Source organism: Hipposideros armiger, unplaced genomic scaffold (genome assembly GCF_001890085.2).
Source record: "Hipposideros armiger isolate ML-2016 unplaced genomic scaffold, ASM189008v1 scaffold_33, whole genome shotgun sequence".
Taxonomy (NCBI): domain Eukaryota; kingdom Metazoa; phylum Chordata; class Mammalia; order Chiroptera; family Hipposideridae; genus Hipposideros; species Hipposideros armiger.
This window is the reverse complement of record NW_017731383.1, coordinates 623,350-635,732: the sequence shown is the minus strand read 5'-3', so window position 1 is coordinate 635,732 and position 12,383 is coordinate 623,350. Positions and strand designations below refer to the sequence as shown.

Below are 12,383 nucleotides of genomic sequence, written 5' to 3'. Positions count from 1 at the left end.
CCGAGGGCCTTTCCTAGCTTGAAGGAGACTGAACATGTGATTGTGGATGGGACCCTGGAGTAGAAAGGAAAGAGAGACATTGTTGGCACACTTGGCAGAACACAAATGGGGTGTGTGGACTGGGCCTTGATATAGCTTCAATAATGATTTCCTCACAGAAATGGCTGGACAGTGGTTATATTGGAGTGTCTGCTTTGGGGAAATACACACAGGAGTACTGGGGTGCTGAGGCATCATATCATGTCCAGAGCATGCTCTCAGATGGTTCAGAAGACGACTAAGGAAAAAGGGCACATACATGTAGAGATACACACACACGGTCGATGGTCACTATTTGTGGATTCCACCTTTGTGAATTTGTTTACTTGCTAAAATTTACTTGTAACTCCAAAATCAGTACTTGTGGTGCTTTCGCAGTCTTTCAGACATGTGCCGACTGGTGAAACCCTTTTGCGTTGCCTGACAAATGTTTCCAGCTGAGGTTGAACAAGACGACACCCGACTTCTTCTTTCCGCTGATGCTGTGAACAAGTGTCCTTTTTGCCGCCGATTTAGGGTCAGTTTTCTCATTTCTGTGCTTTTGTTGGTGATTTGGCTGTTTAAAATGGCCCCAAGCTGGTGTTCCAGCGTTGTCCAGTTTCCTAAGCCCAAGAAGGATGTGGTTTACACTACGGAGAAAATACTTGTGTCAGATAAACTGAGTTCAAGGTGTTGAGTTACAATGCTGTCTGCCGTTTCAATGTTAACGAATCAACCACACATATTAAATAAGGTGTCTTTAAACAAACACGTGAAACAAAGGCTTGATCACTCGACAAAAACGTTGCTACTGAGGCTCCCCTATGTGCCCCTAGGATTGCTCCCCCAGGAGAATTCCCTAACTCTGTGTTCGCTGGGAGTTTACACACGGAGCTCCAGCACACCGACCTGTCTGTCCCACGCTGATGCGACGCCCTAGGAACTGCACTCGTCTGGACCAATCGGCCTACTGTGAACCTGGTTTCCTTTTCTACCACCTTTGGCTAGAAGTCCAGAACCTTCGACACCCTGAGTGAGGGCTGACTTAACGTACACATATTTACAGAGGAGTTGGTGAGATGAGGCAAATAAGGTTAAATGCCCACAACTGGGGAATCTGGGAGACGTGGATTCCGGAAAATTTCGGGACTGGTCTTGCAATTTTTATGTAAATTTGAAATTACACGTTCTTTCTAAACATAAGGCCTTTCTTTTGCACCCTAGGGCGGCCCACGCTCCCCTCAGGTCCGGGTAGGGAGGTGGCTGTCCGCCTCAGGGCCGCCGGGCCAGCTAAGTCAGCCAGGCGCTCTTCGCACCCCGAGGACCCCGCTATCCGGCGGCTCCCGAGCCTCGCTGACCCTCCCAGGCGTGAGTGATAAACGGACGTGGGCCAGGCCCTGACAGCTCCGTACCTCGCTGCGGCCTCTCTACGGGGCCCGCTCGGCCGCCTAAAAGCCCGCGGGCACCGTCCAACGAGGCCCAGCCACCTGCGGTGGGGCTCCCGGGGCCCCCTCCACACGGCTGCCCTCCCAGGGCCGCGCTGCTCCCGGCCTCTCTCGCCTTGACTCAGCTTTCCCGCGGCTCGCGGTGCACCGAGTGCGCCTGCGCAGAGCCGCTTCACCGTGACTCGGGGGCTCCGAGAAACTACCAGATTGTTGGAGAAGGGCGGGGAAGGGCGAGGAGTGGGCGGGCCTACAGGGCCTCGGCGAGGCGGGATTGGTCGGCTTGTCGATGACATTTGCGGGCGCGCCCGGAACGCGGGGCCGCGGCGGGACGGGATTGGCCTGTCGGGCGGTGACGTCATCGGGGAACGCCCAAGCCTCGGCATTCTCTGCGAATAAATGGCAGAGAGCTTGGCGCTACGCGATGCTGCGCTCTCCCGCGAGCTCGGACGGGCCTCGGCTGCTGCTCGGGTCCAGTTTTCCTCGTCCTTTCGGCTTTGTCCTCCGCGGCTGACCACGGAAAGGGAGACTCAGCTTCCGGACCCCGCCACCTTCCGCTCGCCTCCGCGGCTGCCCGGGCCTCCGACGAGAGCCAGGTGCGGGGCCGGGCCGGGGAGCCCGCCCAGGGTCCAGGGTCGGGGCCGGCGCGGGGCGCGGGGCGCGGGGGCCGGTGCCGGCGTCAGACGCGGTCGTAAGCTGCGCCAGCCGCACGGGCCCCGGCCTGTGAGGACGGATAGCGCGTTAATGTCCTCGCAGAAGGACCAAGGTCGGGGGCTGTCACACCGCTGCTGCGGTGGCGAGGACCGAGGCTGGATTCTGGTCCGTTCCTTCAACAAGGGGCTTCGGAACACGCACTCGGTGGGGATTCGCGCTTGCGACACAGCAATGGGCGAGCCCGTCGTGGTCCCTGCGCTCTGCAGATAGCAAAGGACGGACCTGCAGGTGGAAACCCGCTGAGCGGGCGCCGGGAAAGGAAGGGCGGGATCCTGGAAGAGGAGAGGCCAGGCGGCTTGGGTGCGGCGCGCCGAGGGTGGGAGCGGAGGCCCCTTGGAGGAAGTGGCGCTGAACCGAGCCGAGATGAGAACTTGTTAGCTGGGGCCTGCCTAGGACACGCTCCCAGGAGTGCAGAGAGGTGAAGGGAAGGTCCGGAAAGACCCTCTGGGGACTTGAATTCCGGAGGGACAAGAGTTTTGAGAGGTTGGTGGGTAGCAGATCTTGGGGGGACCTTGTGCCGTGGACCCGTTTTCTCGCAAGCGCAGTAACTTCACCAGTTGTTTACCTGTTTTCCATGGTGCGTTAACAGCTTACCTTCTCCTTGATCAATTCCAGGTTGATTGTCGTTGAGTAATAAGTTCTGAGCAAAACTCAATGCGTAAGGGAGTTAAAGAGCAGCAAGGGACAGAGTTCAATCTCTCAGGATAGTGTAGTCAACAAATGTGATTTAGCAGCTGGTAACAGTTTGTTTAGGTCAACAAGTATATTCAGTAGATGAAATTGTGGCTGTAAACTTCACCGAGGCTGCTACTTCCCTAGGCAGCTGTGTAAATTGAATATGGGAAGCCCTTATCAGTATGTCAGTTTGGTTTAATGAAAACCTGAATTCAGGGTGCGCTTCATAAACTAAGAATTAAAAGCAGTGGAAGACAATCCATCTCAATGGGGCTGATTCCAAATGAGCTGGTGGTTATGTTAAAACTCCCATTTTTGTCTTTGTGGAAAGACAAGAATTTGTGAAGCTTTAATCCTCCCAGGGGCCCACGGTGATCCGGACACTGACGCTCCCCACAGCACATGTTTGTTTGCTTTCCTTAGCCGTGACTGTAGTTAGAGCTGTCATTGCTCCCCTCCTAACTAGTCTATTTCTTGTAGGTGATTGCACTCTGCCATCTGTGTTTGGGCCACTGCCTTACAATGGAGTTCCCTGACTTGGGGAAACACTGTGCAGAAGAAACTTGCAAGCAGCTAGGTAAGCACTCTTAAGAGAATACTAACAGAAAATGGGTCTTTTGTTGGGTCTTGTGGGGGGAGAACTGGCCATTATGTAAGTTGCCAGAGCCAAGTGGATAAAGTGTGCTGCTTCAGTACTTGTGATACCAATGAGATGGGATCTCTTTGAAAAGGTAGCTTTACAGATTGTTCCATGGGGCTGACACTGAAATTCATGACTCCCAATGTTTTCCTCGTATGTGATGCCTCAAGGATGTATGTGATACATCCATAGTTCCATAAAGAACTTAGTGTAGGTAAATACCTATTCAGTATGACCTATAATTCTTTTGTTCTAGTCTTTAAAACACTTTACTATTTTTTGTGTTTTGTTTTTTTTTTTTAGATTTTCTTCCATTAAAATGTGATGCATGTGAACAAGATTTCTGTAAAGATCATTTTACCTATGCAGCACATAAATGTCCCTTTGCATTCAAGAAGGTAATTAATCGTACTTTATTCAAAAGATTCCAATCTTCACTGTCTATAGCTGTGCTGCCCAAAGTAGATACTAGCCACATGTAGCTAATAACTTAATTAAAAGGGAGTAAAACTGAACATCAGTTTCTGTCACACCAGCCACACTTCAGGTGGTCAGTAACCGCTGTGTTGGGCCATGCTGGTGTGGAGCTTTCAGCACCGCAGGAAGTCCTGGACAGCACAGCTCTTCATACATACGACTGATTTTATTTTCAGGGACTCGTGAAGTCAAATTCTTATGTACTCAAAAACCTTCACAGCTTACTTTACATGTTAAAATACTTTTCCCTCTGATTCAAGGGAAAACATGGCTGTGTCTTCATGGGGTGCAAGAAATAGTTCAATACTTGATGTGGAATCTAATCTGGAAGGTATTAAAATGGTTCCTTATCTTGGTCACTTTTCAGCCTTGATGTCATATTTCAGTGAGTCAAGGAATACATGATAGGAACTTGAAGATGACTTTAAGAAAACTGACGTGGCAGAAGTCCAGACTTTTATTATGGACTTTACAGATGGCCCCCAGCCTGTATTTGCTTTGGTTCAGGGTGGCTCCGAGATTATTTTAGTGAACACTCTGTACCAGCACTCTGCTGCTTCACCATCATGGCAGTTAGAAATGTGAATGACTTGGCATTTCATACTTGGATCAGTGTTGGCCAGGGTCTGACCCTCAAGCGTTTTCCTGGTGAGGAGGGTGACTCACACCATTACTCACATTTACCAGGCACTGTTGACTAGGCCAAGCTATCCATTTATTTGTTGACTTGACCTCCCGATGTCCTTAGGTAGGGAGAGTCTGCCTCGAGACCATTTGTAATGCTTTATTTCTTAGTTTGGCAGAGCTGCCAACTGAAGGAGCACTTCAGGATGACTTTCCAGCGCAGCCCCCAGACAGTAGGCCTACATGATTCTGTGATTACCTGTCACCTGTCTGGATGTCAGCAGTCACCTCTGTGTTCTTGATGAGCTAACTGTCCATAGCTCCTGCCCTGGCTCAGAGGATGTCTTAACCGTGCTGGGCGTTCAGCCACTGGGTGCTCCATTGTGCCTCCATGGCCCCAGTCTTGGGCTTGGATGATCGTAATGTCCCCGAGGGCTCAGCCTAGCTGTGTGCTCCCTTGTTGGCTGATGAGTGAGTCTCCTTGCATGTGGAAGCCACAGAAGGATCCGAAAGGCTGTTGGCAATTGAAGGGAACTGGAGGGTCTGTGGGTAGTGCTTTTTTCCTGTTATCTCCACTCTGGAGGTGTTTGGCCAGGTTCACCTCTCAACCTAGCTGGTGCTGGACACACACCTCTGTCCTGAGACCATCCGATTGATTTTTACCAGCTTCCTTCTTTGGCTGCCTTTCACTGACTTAGGGTCATTTCTGTAGGTGGTTAATAGTCCATTATGTTTAAATTACACTAGATTCCACTTAGGAAACTTTCTCCTCAAGTTCTAGGGTGCCTTACTGTTAATCCACGAAACTGACCCTACCTTCTCCTAATGATCAGTGTTTGTACTCGGTCTGCTTTTAACTGTGCTATACCATTGTAACTTTTTCTTTGTGACTTTTGATCATCTGAATCTGGAATATCATCTTGTATTCATTATTTTTAGGATGTTCAGGTCCCAGTATGCCCACTTTGTAATAACCCAGTCCCGGTAAAAAAGGGAGAGATACCAGATGTTGTGGTTGGTGAGCACATTGATAGAGATTGTAAATATCGTCCTGGGAAGAAAGACAAGGTAAGGCCAAATTCTGTGTACCTCTGTGAATGTTGGTTTTTCCGCAGGGGGGGAAAGGGTCAGTTATCTAACTGAAAATTAGTCCTAATGGTTTGTGTACAAAATAAAGCTCTAATGATACTCGTCATATTAGCATTTTCCCACGTTGAGAATGGCACTGGTTTTAACAGTTGTGTAAACATGTTCTCTAAATAGTTGAGTCTACATGAGGATTTGCTTTCTTTACGGGAATTTCACACTTTTCCTCCCAAGATGGAGAGTTCTAGAATCATTCTGTTAATGCACACTTCTTTCCTAAGCACCTGCTAGGAAATGTAAAAGGATATGAAACTAACATTCAATGCTCGTGTTCGGTAGTGTTAGTATTTTTATCAAAGTTCTGCATCTGTGCATTTGGAATAGAGCCTGTTAGGAGAAGCATCAGGCCCCTGTTCCCCACAGAGCGGCTTGCACCCTTAGCCAGAGTGGTTTGTATGGGGGGCCTGCTTTTTCTCCAAGTGTGAGTGTTGCTATACTCGTAGCTCCAGTTTGGCTTGCTTACCCTTTCCTTTGTGCGTTATCTGTTTACCAGTGTGAGCTGAGCGTTGCGTTCCTGTCCCCTTTCTGACACTCATACCTTCTCTTCCCACCTCACCCCCCACCCTCCCAAGCAGATGTGGAGGGTGCTTTGGAGTGGGTGTTCCAGGCCTGTTGCCTTGAGGACGCCCCTGAGAGGTTTCCTTTGCATTTCTCTCCATGGATCCCAGCTCCCTGTGTCTCCCTTGCAGTGGATCCCTGGCTCCCTGTGTCCTGTGTTTTCTTTCTTGGTTTACCCCTTATTTTGGTGGAGGATATTGCCTCAGAGGGACAATGGAAGATGAATTGCTGTACATCCAGGGGCTTTATTCTCTGCTTCTGCCGGAAGGGCTGCCGGGAGAGTGTCCTGCTCTGAATCCTTCTCTCCAGTCTCTGTGGGCACCGGCTTGTTTTCTTGCTTTTGCTGCAGTTTGAGAGAATTCGCGAGCCGCTCTGCCCGGGTCCTTTGTGGGAACAGCTTTCCTCCTGGCAGCTTTAAGGGTCTTCTCTTTACCCCAGAAGTTGGAAACTTCACATGGAATGTCCCGGCGTAGGTCCATCTCATCTGTCATGCTGGGCACGCAGTCGATCGTCCAGTGCTTCCTCCGCCTGGAACACCATCTTGGACTCTCCGATTTCTCTTACTGGGGAGCTGAGGCTCCGGACAGGGCTCCTCTTTTTCCCTTGAGCTTTTTTTGCCCTGTGTAACCTGGGTCCAGGCTGTTTTCCCTGTGGCACAGTGAAGGTCCCCCTCACCTGCCTAGTCTGTAGCTGACTGCTCATTTGCACAGTGGGTGCAGCATGGACTCTGGCCTTCGCTGTGGGTCACCTGCCCTGGCCACTTCCTCAGGAGACCCCAGAGATCTGTGTCATTGGGGCTTTCTCTTGGGCTAATGAGATTCCCCAGAGAAGTTCTGTTCCCCTGCCTGGAGAGTGCCCTCCTGGCTTCCAGAATTCTGGGAGCCAGGCAGAGAAAGCAGTCAGATCTACGTGTGGAGCGTGAACTCCTTACTGTCCTCTGAGTCCCCCTCCCGTCCTTCTCATGGTCTCCTGCCCGCTTCCCCAGGCCAGAGCCTCTCTGAGCCTCTGCAGAGCATGAGTCTCCTGCTGGTGTGGGGTAGGGTCTGTGGGTCATAGCCATTGCTTCTGTGGTCCCACATCACCTGAAGTTTCTAGTATGGCTGGTTTCTGAGCATTTGGGGGTTTTGTTTCATAAATAGCATCTTCTCCTGACCTTCCCTGTCAGCTCACATATGGCTTGCTCATACCCGCCAAGTCCGTGACTACTCACCCGTGTGCTTTTTCCCTAAAATATAAAACACATGTTTTCCTTTTATTCTTTGACCCCAGGGGTTTATCCCTTTCCAGAAAATCTCTTTTCTGTCATTTTCATTATTCCAGAGACAGAGATGCTCACCCTTAACCAGGGGCCCAAGGAGACTCAAGCTGGGCCGTCTGTTCTAGCCCCTTGCACTGCGGATTTCCAGCCTCAGGGCTGTCCCCAGGGCCACCTCCCAGGTCTGGTCTGTACCAGCTGCAGCTCGCCCTCCCCAAGGGCCCTGCTGGTTTGTTCAGGTGGTGGTTCTACGGCGAGCTGCTTTTTGAGATGCATTGCCCCCACTTTCCTGCCGCACTGCTCTCCAGAATGGGAGCGTGGCTTTGGAAGATCTTGTCCCAGGAAGCTGGCGTTTGTCAAGCTTGAATCTCAGTTTCTAGTCATGGATCCTTGTTGGGTAGTTATCAACTATCTTAATATATTACGTTAAATACATAATTACAATAAGTAAATGTAAGGTCCGTTCCCTTTGCTTTCTGTTTTCCACCTCAGACGTGAGAATAATCTGTACACCTTACCTACCCCACACAGATCCCTCTGAGTCGCTTCCCAGCCCTGGTTTCTTCCTCCCTGCCCGTGCCACACACACGCATGCTTTGCCCTCCCAGCTCTCTGACAATTCTTTTGAAACCTCCCTGTCTGTTACAGGCCCACAGCTCCCCTGGGCATGTCTTCCTCCCAGGTCGGACCAGGTCCTCCTGTTGTTGGCTCAACCCAGCCTCCCCGCTGGTCCTTCCCTGCCCCTCCCACCCCATGCGTGGGTGTGCCCTCCTTTGTGCTTCCTCGGTGCCTCTCGCCTGCAGCAGACCCCCACTGCTCGGGGGCATCCTGTGTTCCTTTGCTGTCTACACAGGCTCAGGTCACTCGAGGCAGCTCACAGCTCCTGTCCCCAGCGTGCTGGGCCCCTTCCCTCTCCACTGACATTCTTAGGTGCACAGACCTGGAAGTGCCTGGGAAGTTATACCACCCCCCAAAAAAGAACCCGATAACTAACAGGTGTAGGGGTCCCAGATGGATATTTCAGCTCCCTCATCCCTGATGGGGACCACCTACCCTGTCCCCAGAGCCCCTGGAGCCAGCTGTCCTCTGGAACTGTGCATGATGCCACACGCTTGGCCTCCTTCCCGCCCATGTCCCAGCCCTGCTCCCCTGGGTTGAGGTTTTTTTCCTGAGAACACCCCAACTTAATGTGCTGCTTTTGTATTTATCCCTTGTTAAAACTTTCCTATGTCCTTAATTAGTATTCATCGCCTTACCTGACAGTAAGGTGCTTGAATGAAACCTTGATCCCTTCATTCCGTGTGGCTAAGGACTGTTTCTAGTTTAAATGTCAGTGGTCTTATTGAGGGGCTTGTTAAGTAATTGCTTACTGAAGCAATTGAAATATTGAAGTAACTTCTGTTTTCTCAGATTTTTACATACCGATGCTCAAAGGAGGGATGTAAGAAGAAAGAAATGCTGCAGGTGGCTTGTGACCAGTGTCGGGGCAATTTCTGTATTCAGCATAGACACCCTCTGGATCACAGCTGCAAACGCGGGAGCCGCCCAGTGAGCATCGCCGGGTGAGAAGAGACTCAGCCAGACGTGCTAGCTTAACCTTTTCGCTGCGACGTTCGTCTCTAGTCAAATGATATTTCCATGCTGTCGACTGTGGCGTTCGACTTTACCCCATGAGCTCAGTGTTCCAGAAAGGAAGTTTAGGAAAGCAAATGGACATTTTTGTATATTTTTGTGTTTTTCAAGAATGAATAATAATAGGAAAATTTTATACTTTAATCATTTATTTTAATAAAATGTATCACTTTAACTATTTACTTAAAAAATAAATACTGTAATTATTTTCTGTGGATTTCTGACACATTTTGGAGAACAAACTTGAAATCAGTTAACGCAGTGAAAAGGTTAACACATGCAGTAACATGAGTAGAACCAGCTCCCAGCCCATACTGGGGCAGCACAGCTCTGAGCATTGTTCTGTTAAGTTGCTGATGCTAAATGTTTGCTGTAGGAGTTTGGATGAATAGAACCTAAATTAAAGTTGGATTCTAGTTGTACTGGTGCCTGTGACCGCCATAACCAAGCACTGCCCACCCGGCGGCTTGGGCAGCAGGACTCCATCGTCTTAGGTGTGGCGGCTGACGTCCGAGATCCCGGTGTCGCAGGGCTGGCTCCTCCTGGGGGCTCAGAGGGAGCCTCTGCCCCAGGCGGGCTCCCCTCGCTGCTGGTGGGTGCCGGCAATCCTGGGCGTTCCTGGGCTTTTGGACGCATCACCCGACTCTGCCTTCATCACATGGCCTTCTCCCTGTGCCCGTCTGTCCAAACGTCCCCTTCTTATAAGGACCCCAGTCACCTGAATTAGGGTCCCGCCCTCCCCTCTGCGAGCTCATCTTAACTAATCACATCTGCGATGACCCTGCTTCCAGACAAGGTCACCTGCCCAGGCTCTGGGGCTAGGGCTTGAACCTGTTGTTCCGTGGGGACACCATTCAGTCCATTCACTATCGCCGTTAAGCAGACATGCCCTCCGCAGTCAGTGGAAACATCTGCCCACGCTTGCTGTTGAATCAGCAGGAAGCATGAGTTACTTTTTAGTTATATTTTTGTTTCTGTTGTCTGTGCCCTAACTGGGCTGAGGGTTTACTGTGGCCCTAGCCGCCTGTGGCTTTCTTGGTAAGCTCTGAAGGCGCTGGCTGAATATTGACCTAACCTTTCTGCGTAGGTGTTCTGCTGCGAGAGCCTCTGAATCCAAGCGGTGGGGCGCTCTAAACACCCTGTCTTCCAGCTGGCTGGCTCAGCAGTTCAGGTATTATGCAGCTGCTTTCGTGGGGCGGGGGGGTTGGGGGGTGGGGAGGACAGTCCTTTGTCCCATCAGTGATGTGGAAGGGCCGTGTGGTGCAGTTACAGCTGACCATGGGAATTACAGCTTAGTCATAGCAACATTCAGGACTTGAACTTCAGCCTTCTGGGACCCAAGTACAACGGCGGTTCATTCCAGCTCAGGCGGGATCCAGAGGGACGTTTCACGGCTGACTTCTGAATGAAGTACTGTATTTGGCCTAGGTCTCTTCTGTGACCAACCACTCCTAGTTAATCATGACAAACCAACAAAATTAGGTATTCTTTTGTTCTCTTTCAGGTCAAAAGTAAAGAGATGACATGACTACTGTTCAAGCTGGCACAGTAGCTTATTTTTGTCTATTAACTTTGTGGGTAACTTATAAGTATATTCATACTTATAGTGGCAAAGGTCTGAGACTTTTTAAAACTTTCCCAATAAAATATGTAAATTCTTTTGGCAAAATAAACAATCAGAAGGGTATTAATATTGTAAGGTGGGTTAAGCTGCTATATATAATATCCCCCCACACTCCCCCAAATAAAACAAAGTGGCTTGGAGAGCAAAGGATCTGAGTATGCCAGGTCAGAGGGTGGCTCTGTCCTGGGCTCAGTGAGTCAAGGACCCAGCCTTCCAGAAGCTCCGCCATTTAAACAACAGGCAGCCAATCGCACTGTCTTCAAATGTGGCTTCTGTGGTGATGTGACCATCTGAGCTCAGGAAGTGGGTGGGACCTACGCCCACCCTGTCAAAGGTCCTTGCCCAGAGGCGGCCCCAGCCCACCACCCCCACTCCCCTGTGAGGACAGTCCTATGAGCAGAGTGACTCCACGCGTGAGACTTACACTCACTGGCAGCCTCAGTGTGTGGTGAGAGAGCACTCATGTCCTGGGGCCTTGGGTGTTAGGAAGTAGGGGAAAGAAAACGCCATCCGAGGTGGGTTCTGACCTTAACCCACTGCTCACCCAGCTCTACACTCCAGATACCCACTGAGCCTGGATTAACAAAGATCCAAGCAGTTATTCTTCTGGTTTCATAGTCTCCAAATAAATGGGGGGGATGGGGGGGGAGGGCTTGTAGTTAGTGTCCATTCTGCATAATAGGTGGTCAAAACTGTTTCTACATTGTCTTATTCATGGGATTTGTTCTGGACCCAGGATTCTCGAGCTTTTGCATGCATCAGGGTTGCCTAGAGGTCCCATCAGAACAATGCGGGACTCACCTGACACTTGCTGATTCCGTGGGTCTGGGGTGGGCCCAAAAGTCTGTAATTCCAACAAGCTCCCAGGTGAGCTATGGCCAGGGGACCACACAGGGACAAGCCACTTGCCTGTATCTGTGCTGTCTGCTGTGGCCGTCACTGGCCGCCTGTGTTTGGGAGCATGTGGAATGTAGCCAGCACGATGGCAGGACCTAACTTCTGTGTTTCTCCAAAAATAAGACCTAACTGGAAAATAAGCCCTAGCCTGATTTTTCAGGATGCTCGTAATATAAGCCCTACCCCAAACATAAGCCCCAGTTAAGATCGTCAGCCAGACATGACTGTTTGAGTAAATGTAGATTTTTGTACATGAATAAATGTAGGTTGTTGGAGCAAAAAATATAACATCTGGTCTTATTTTTGGGGAAACATGGTAGCTCCACTTAATTTATTGATGTTTAAAACTGTTAACTTGACCAGGTATTAGGAAACTTTTAAGTGTGTTAGGAACTTGGGTATGTGAGTCTGTTTTTCGAACTGTAAATTTTATGAAATCCACATATAGATCAGGTCTTCTTCAAGAAAATTAATGTCCAAATTGAGAAATATCCATGTTAAGAATCTATAGTAAATGGGCTTTGGAGACAGGATCAAGCATTTGAAAAGTAAAATGTCTCTCTGTTAAAAATATCATTTAGGGGCCAGCCGAGTGGCACGATGGTTAAGAACTGGCTTGGGATGCCAGAGGGCCCCGGTTTGGATCCCACATATGAGGGCCAGTGACACTGCCCTCCACAG

General features: G+C 50.0%; 1 protein-coding gene across 3 annotated transcripts; it reads left to right on the top strand.

Annotated features, from left to right (window-relative positions):
* The first annotated feature begins 1,846 nt into the window (after positions 1-1,846).
* On the top strand, positions 1,847-11,886 carry ZFAND2A (zinc finger AN1-type containing 2A). Of its 3 annotated transcripts, none has more exons than XM_019637605.1 (7): positions 1,847-2,056; positions 3,330-3,426; positions 3,793-3,887; positions 5,530-5,658; positions 8,960-9,111; positions 10,269-10,352; positions 10,473-11,886. In XM_019637605.1, exons 2-7 carry the CDS (start codon positions 3,372-3,374, stop codon positions 10,498-10,500), a joined length of 543 nt encoding a protein of 180 aa, XP_019493150.1. In that variant the 5' UTR covers positions 1,847-2,056; positions 3,330-3,371; the 3' UTR covers positions 10,501-11,886. The 3 variants fall into 3 exon arrangements, with proteins under 3 accessions (XP_019493150.1, XP_019493147.1, XP_019493149.1); XM_019637602.1 differs by having other exon boundaries at positions 1,974-2,056; positions 10,686-11,886; XM_019637604.1 differs by having other exon boundaries at positions 1,974-2,056; positions 10,494-11,886.
* The last annotated feature ends 497 nt before the right edge of the window (positions 11,887-12,383 follow it).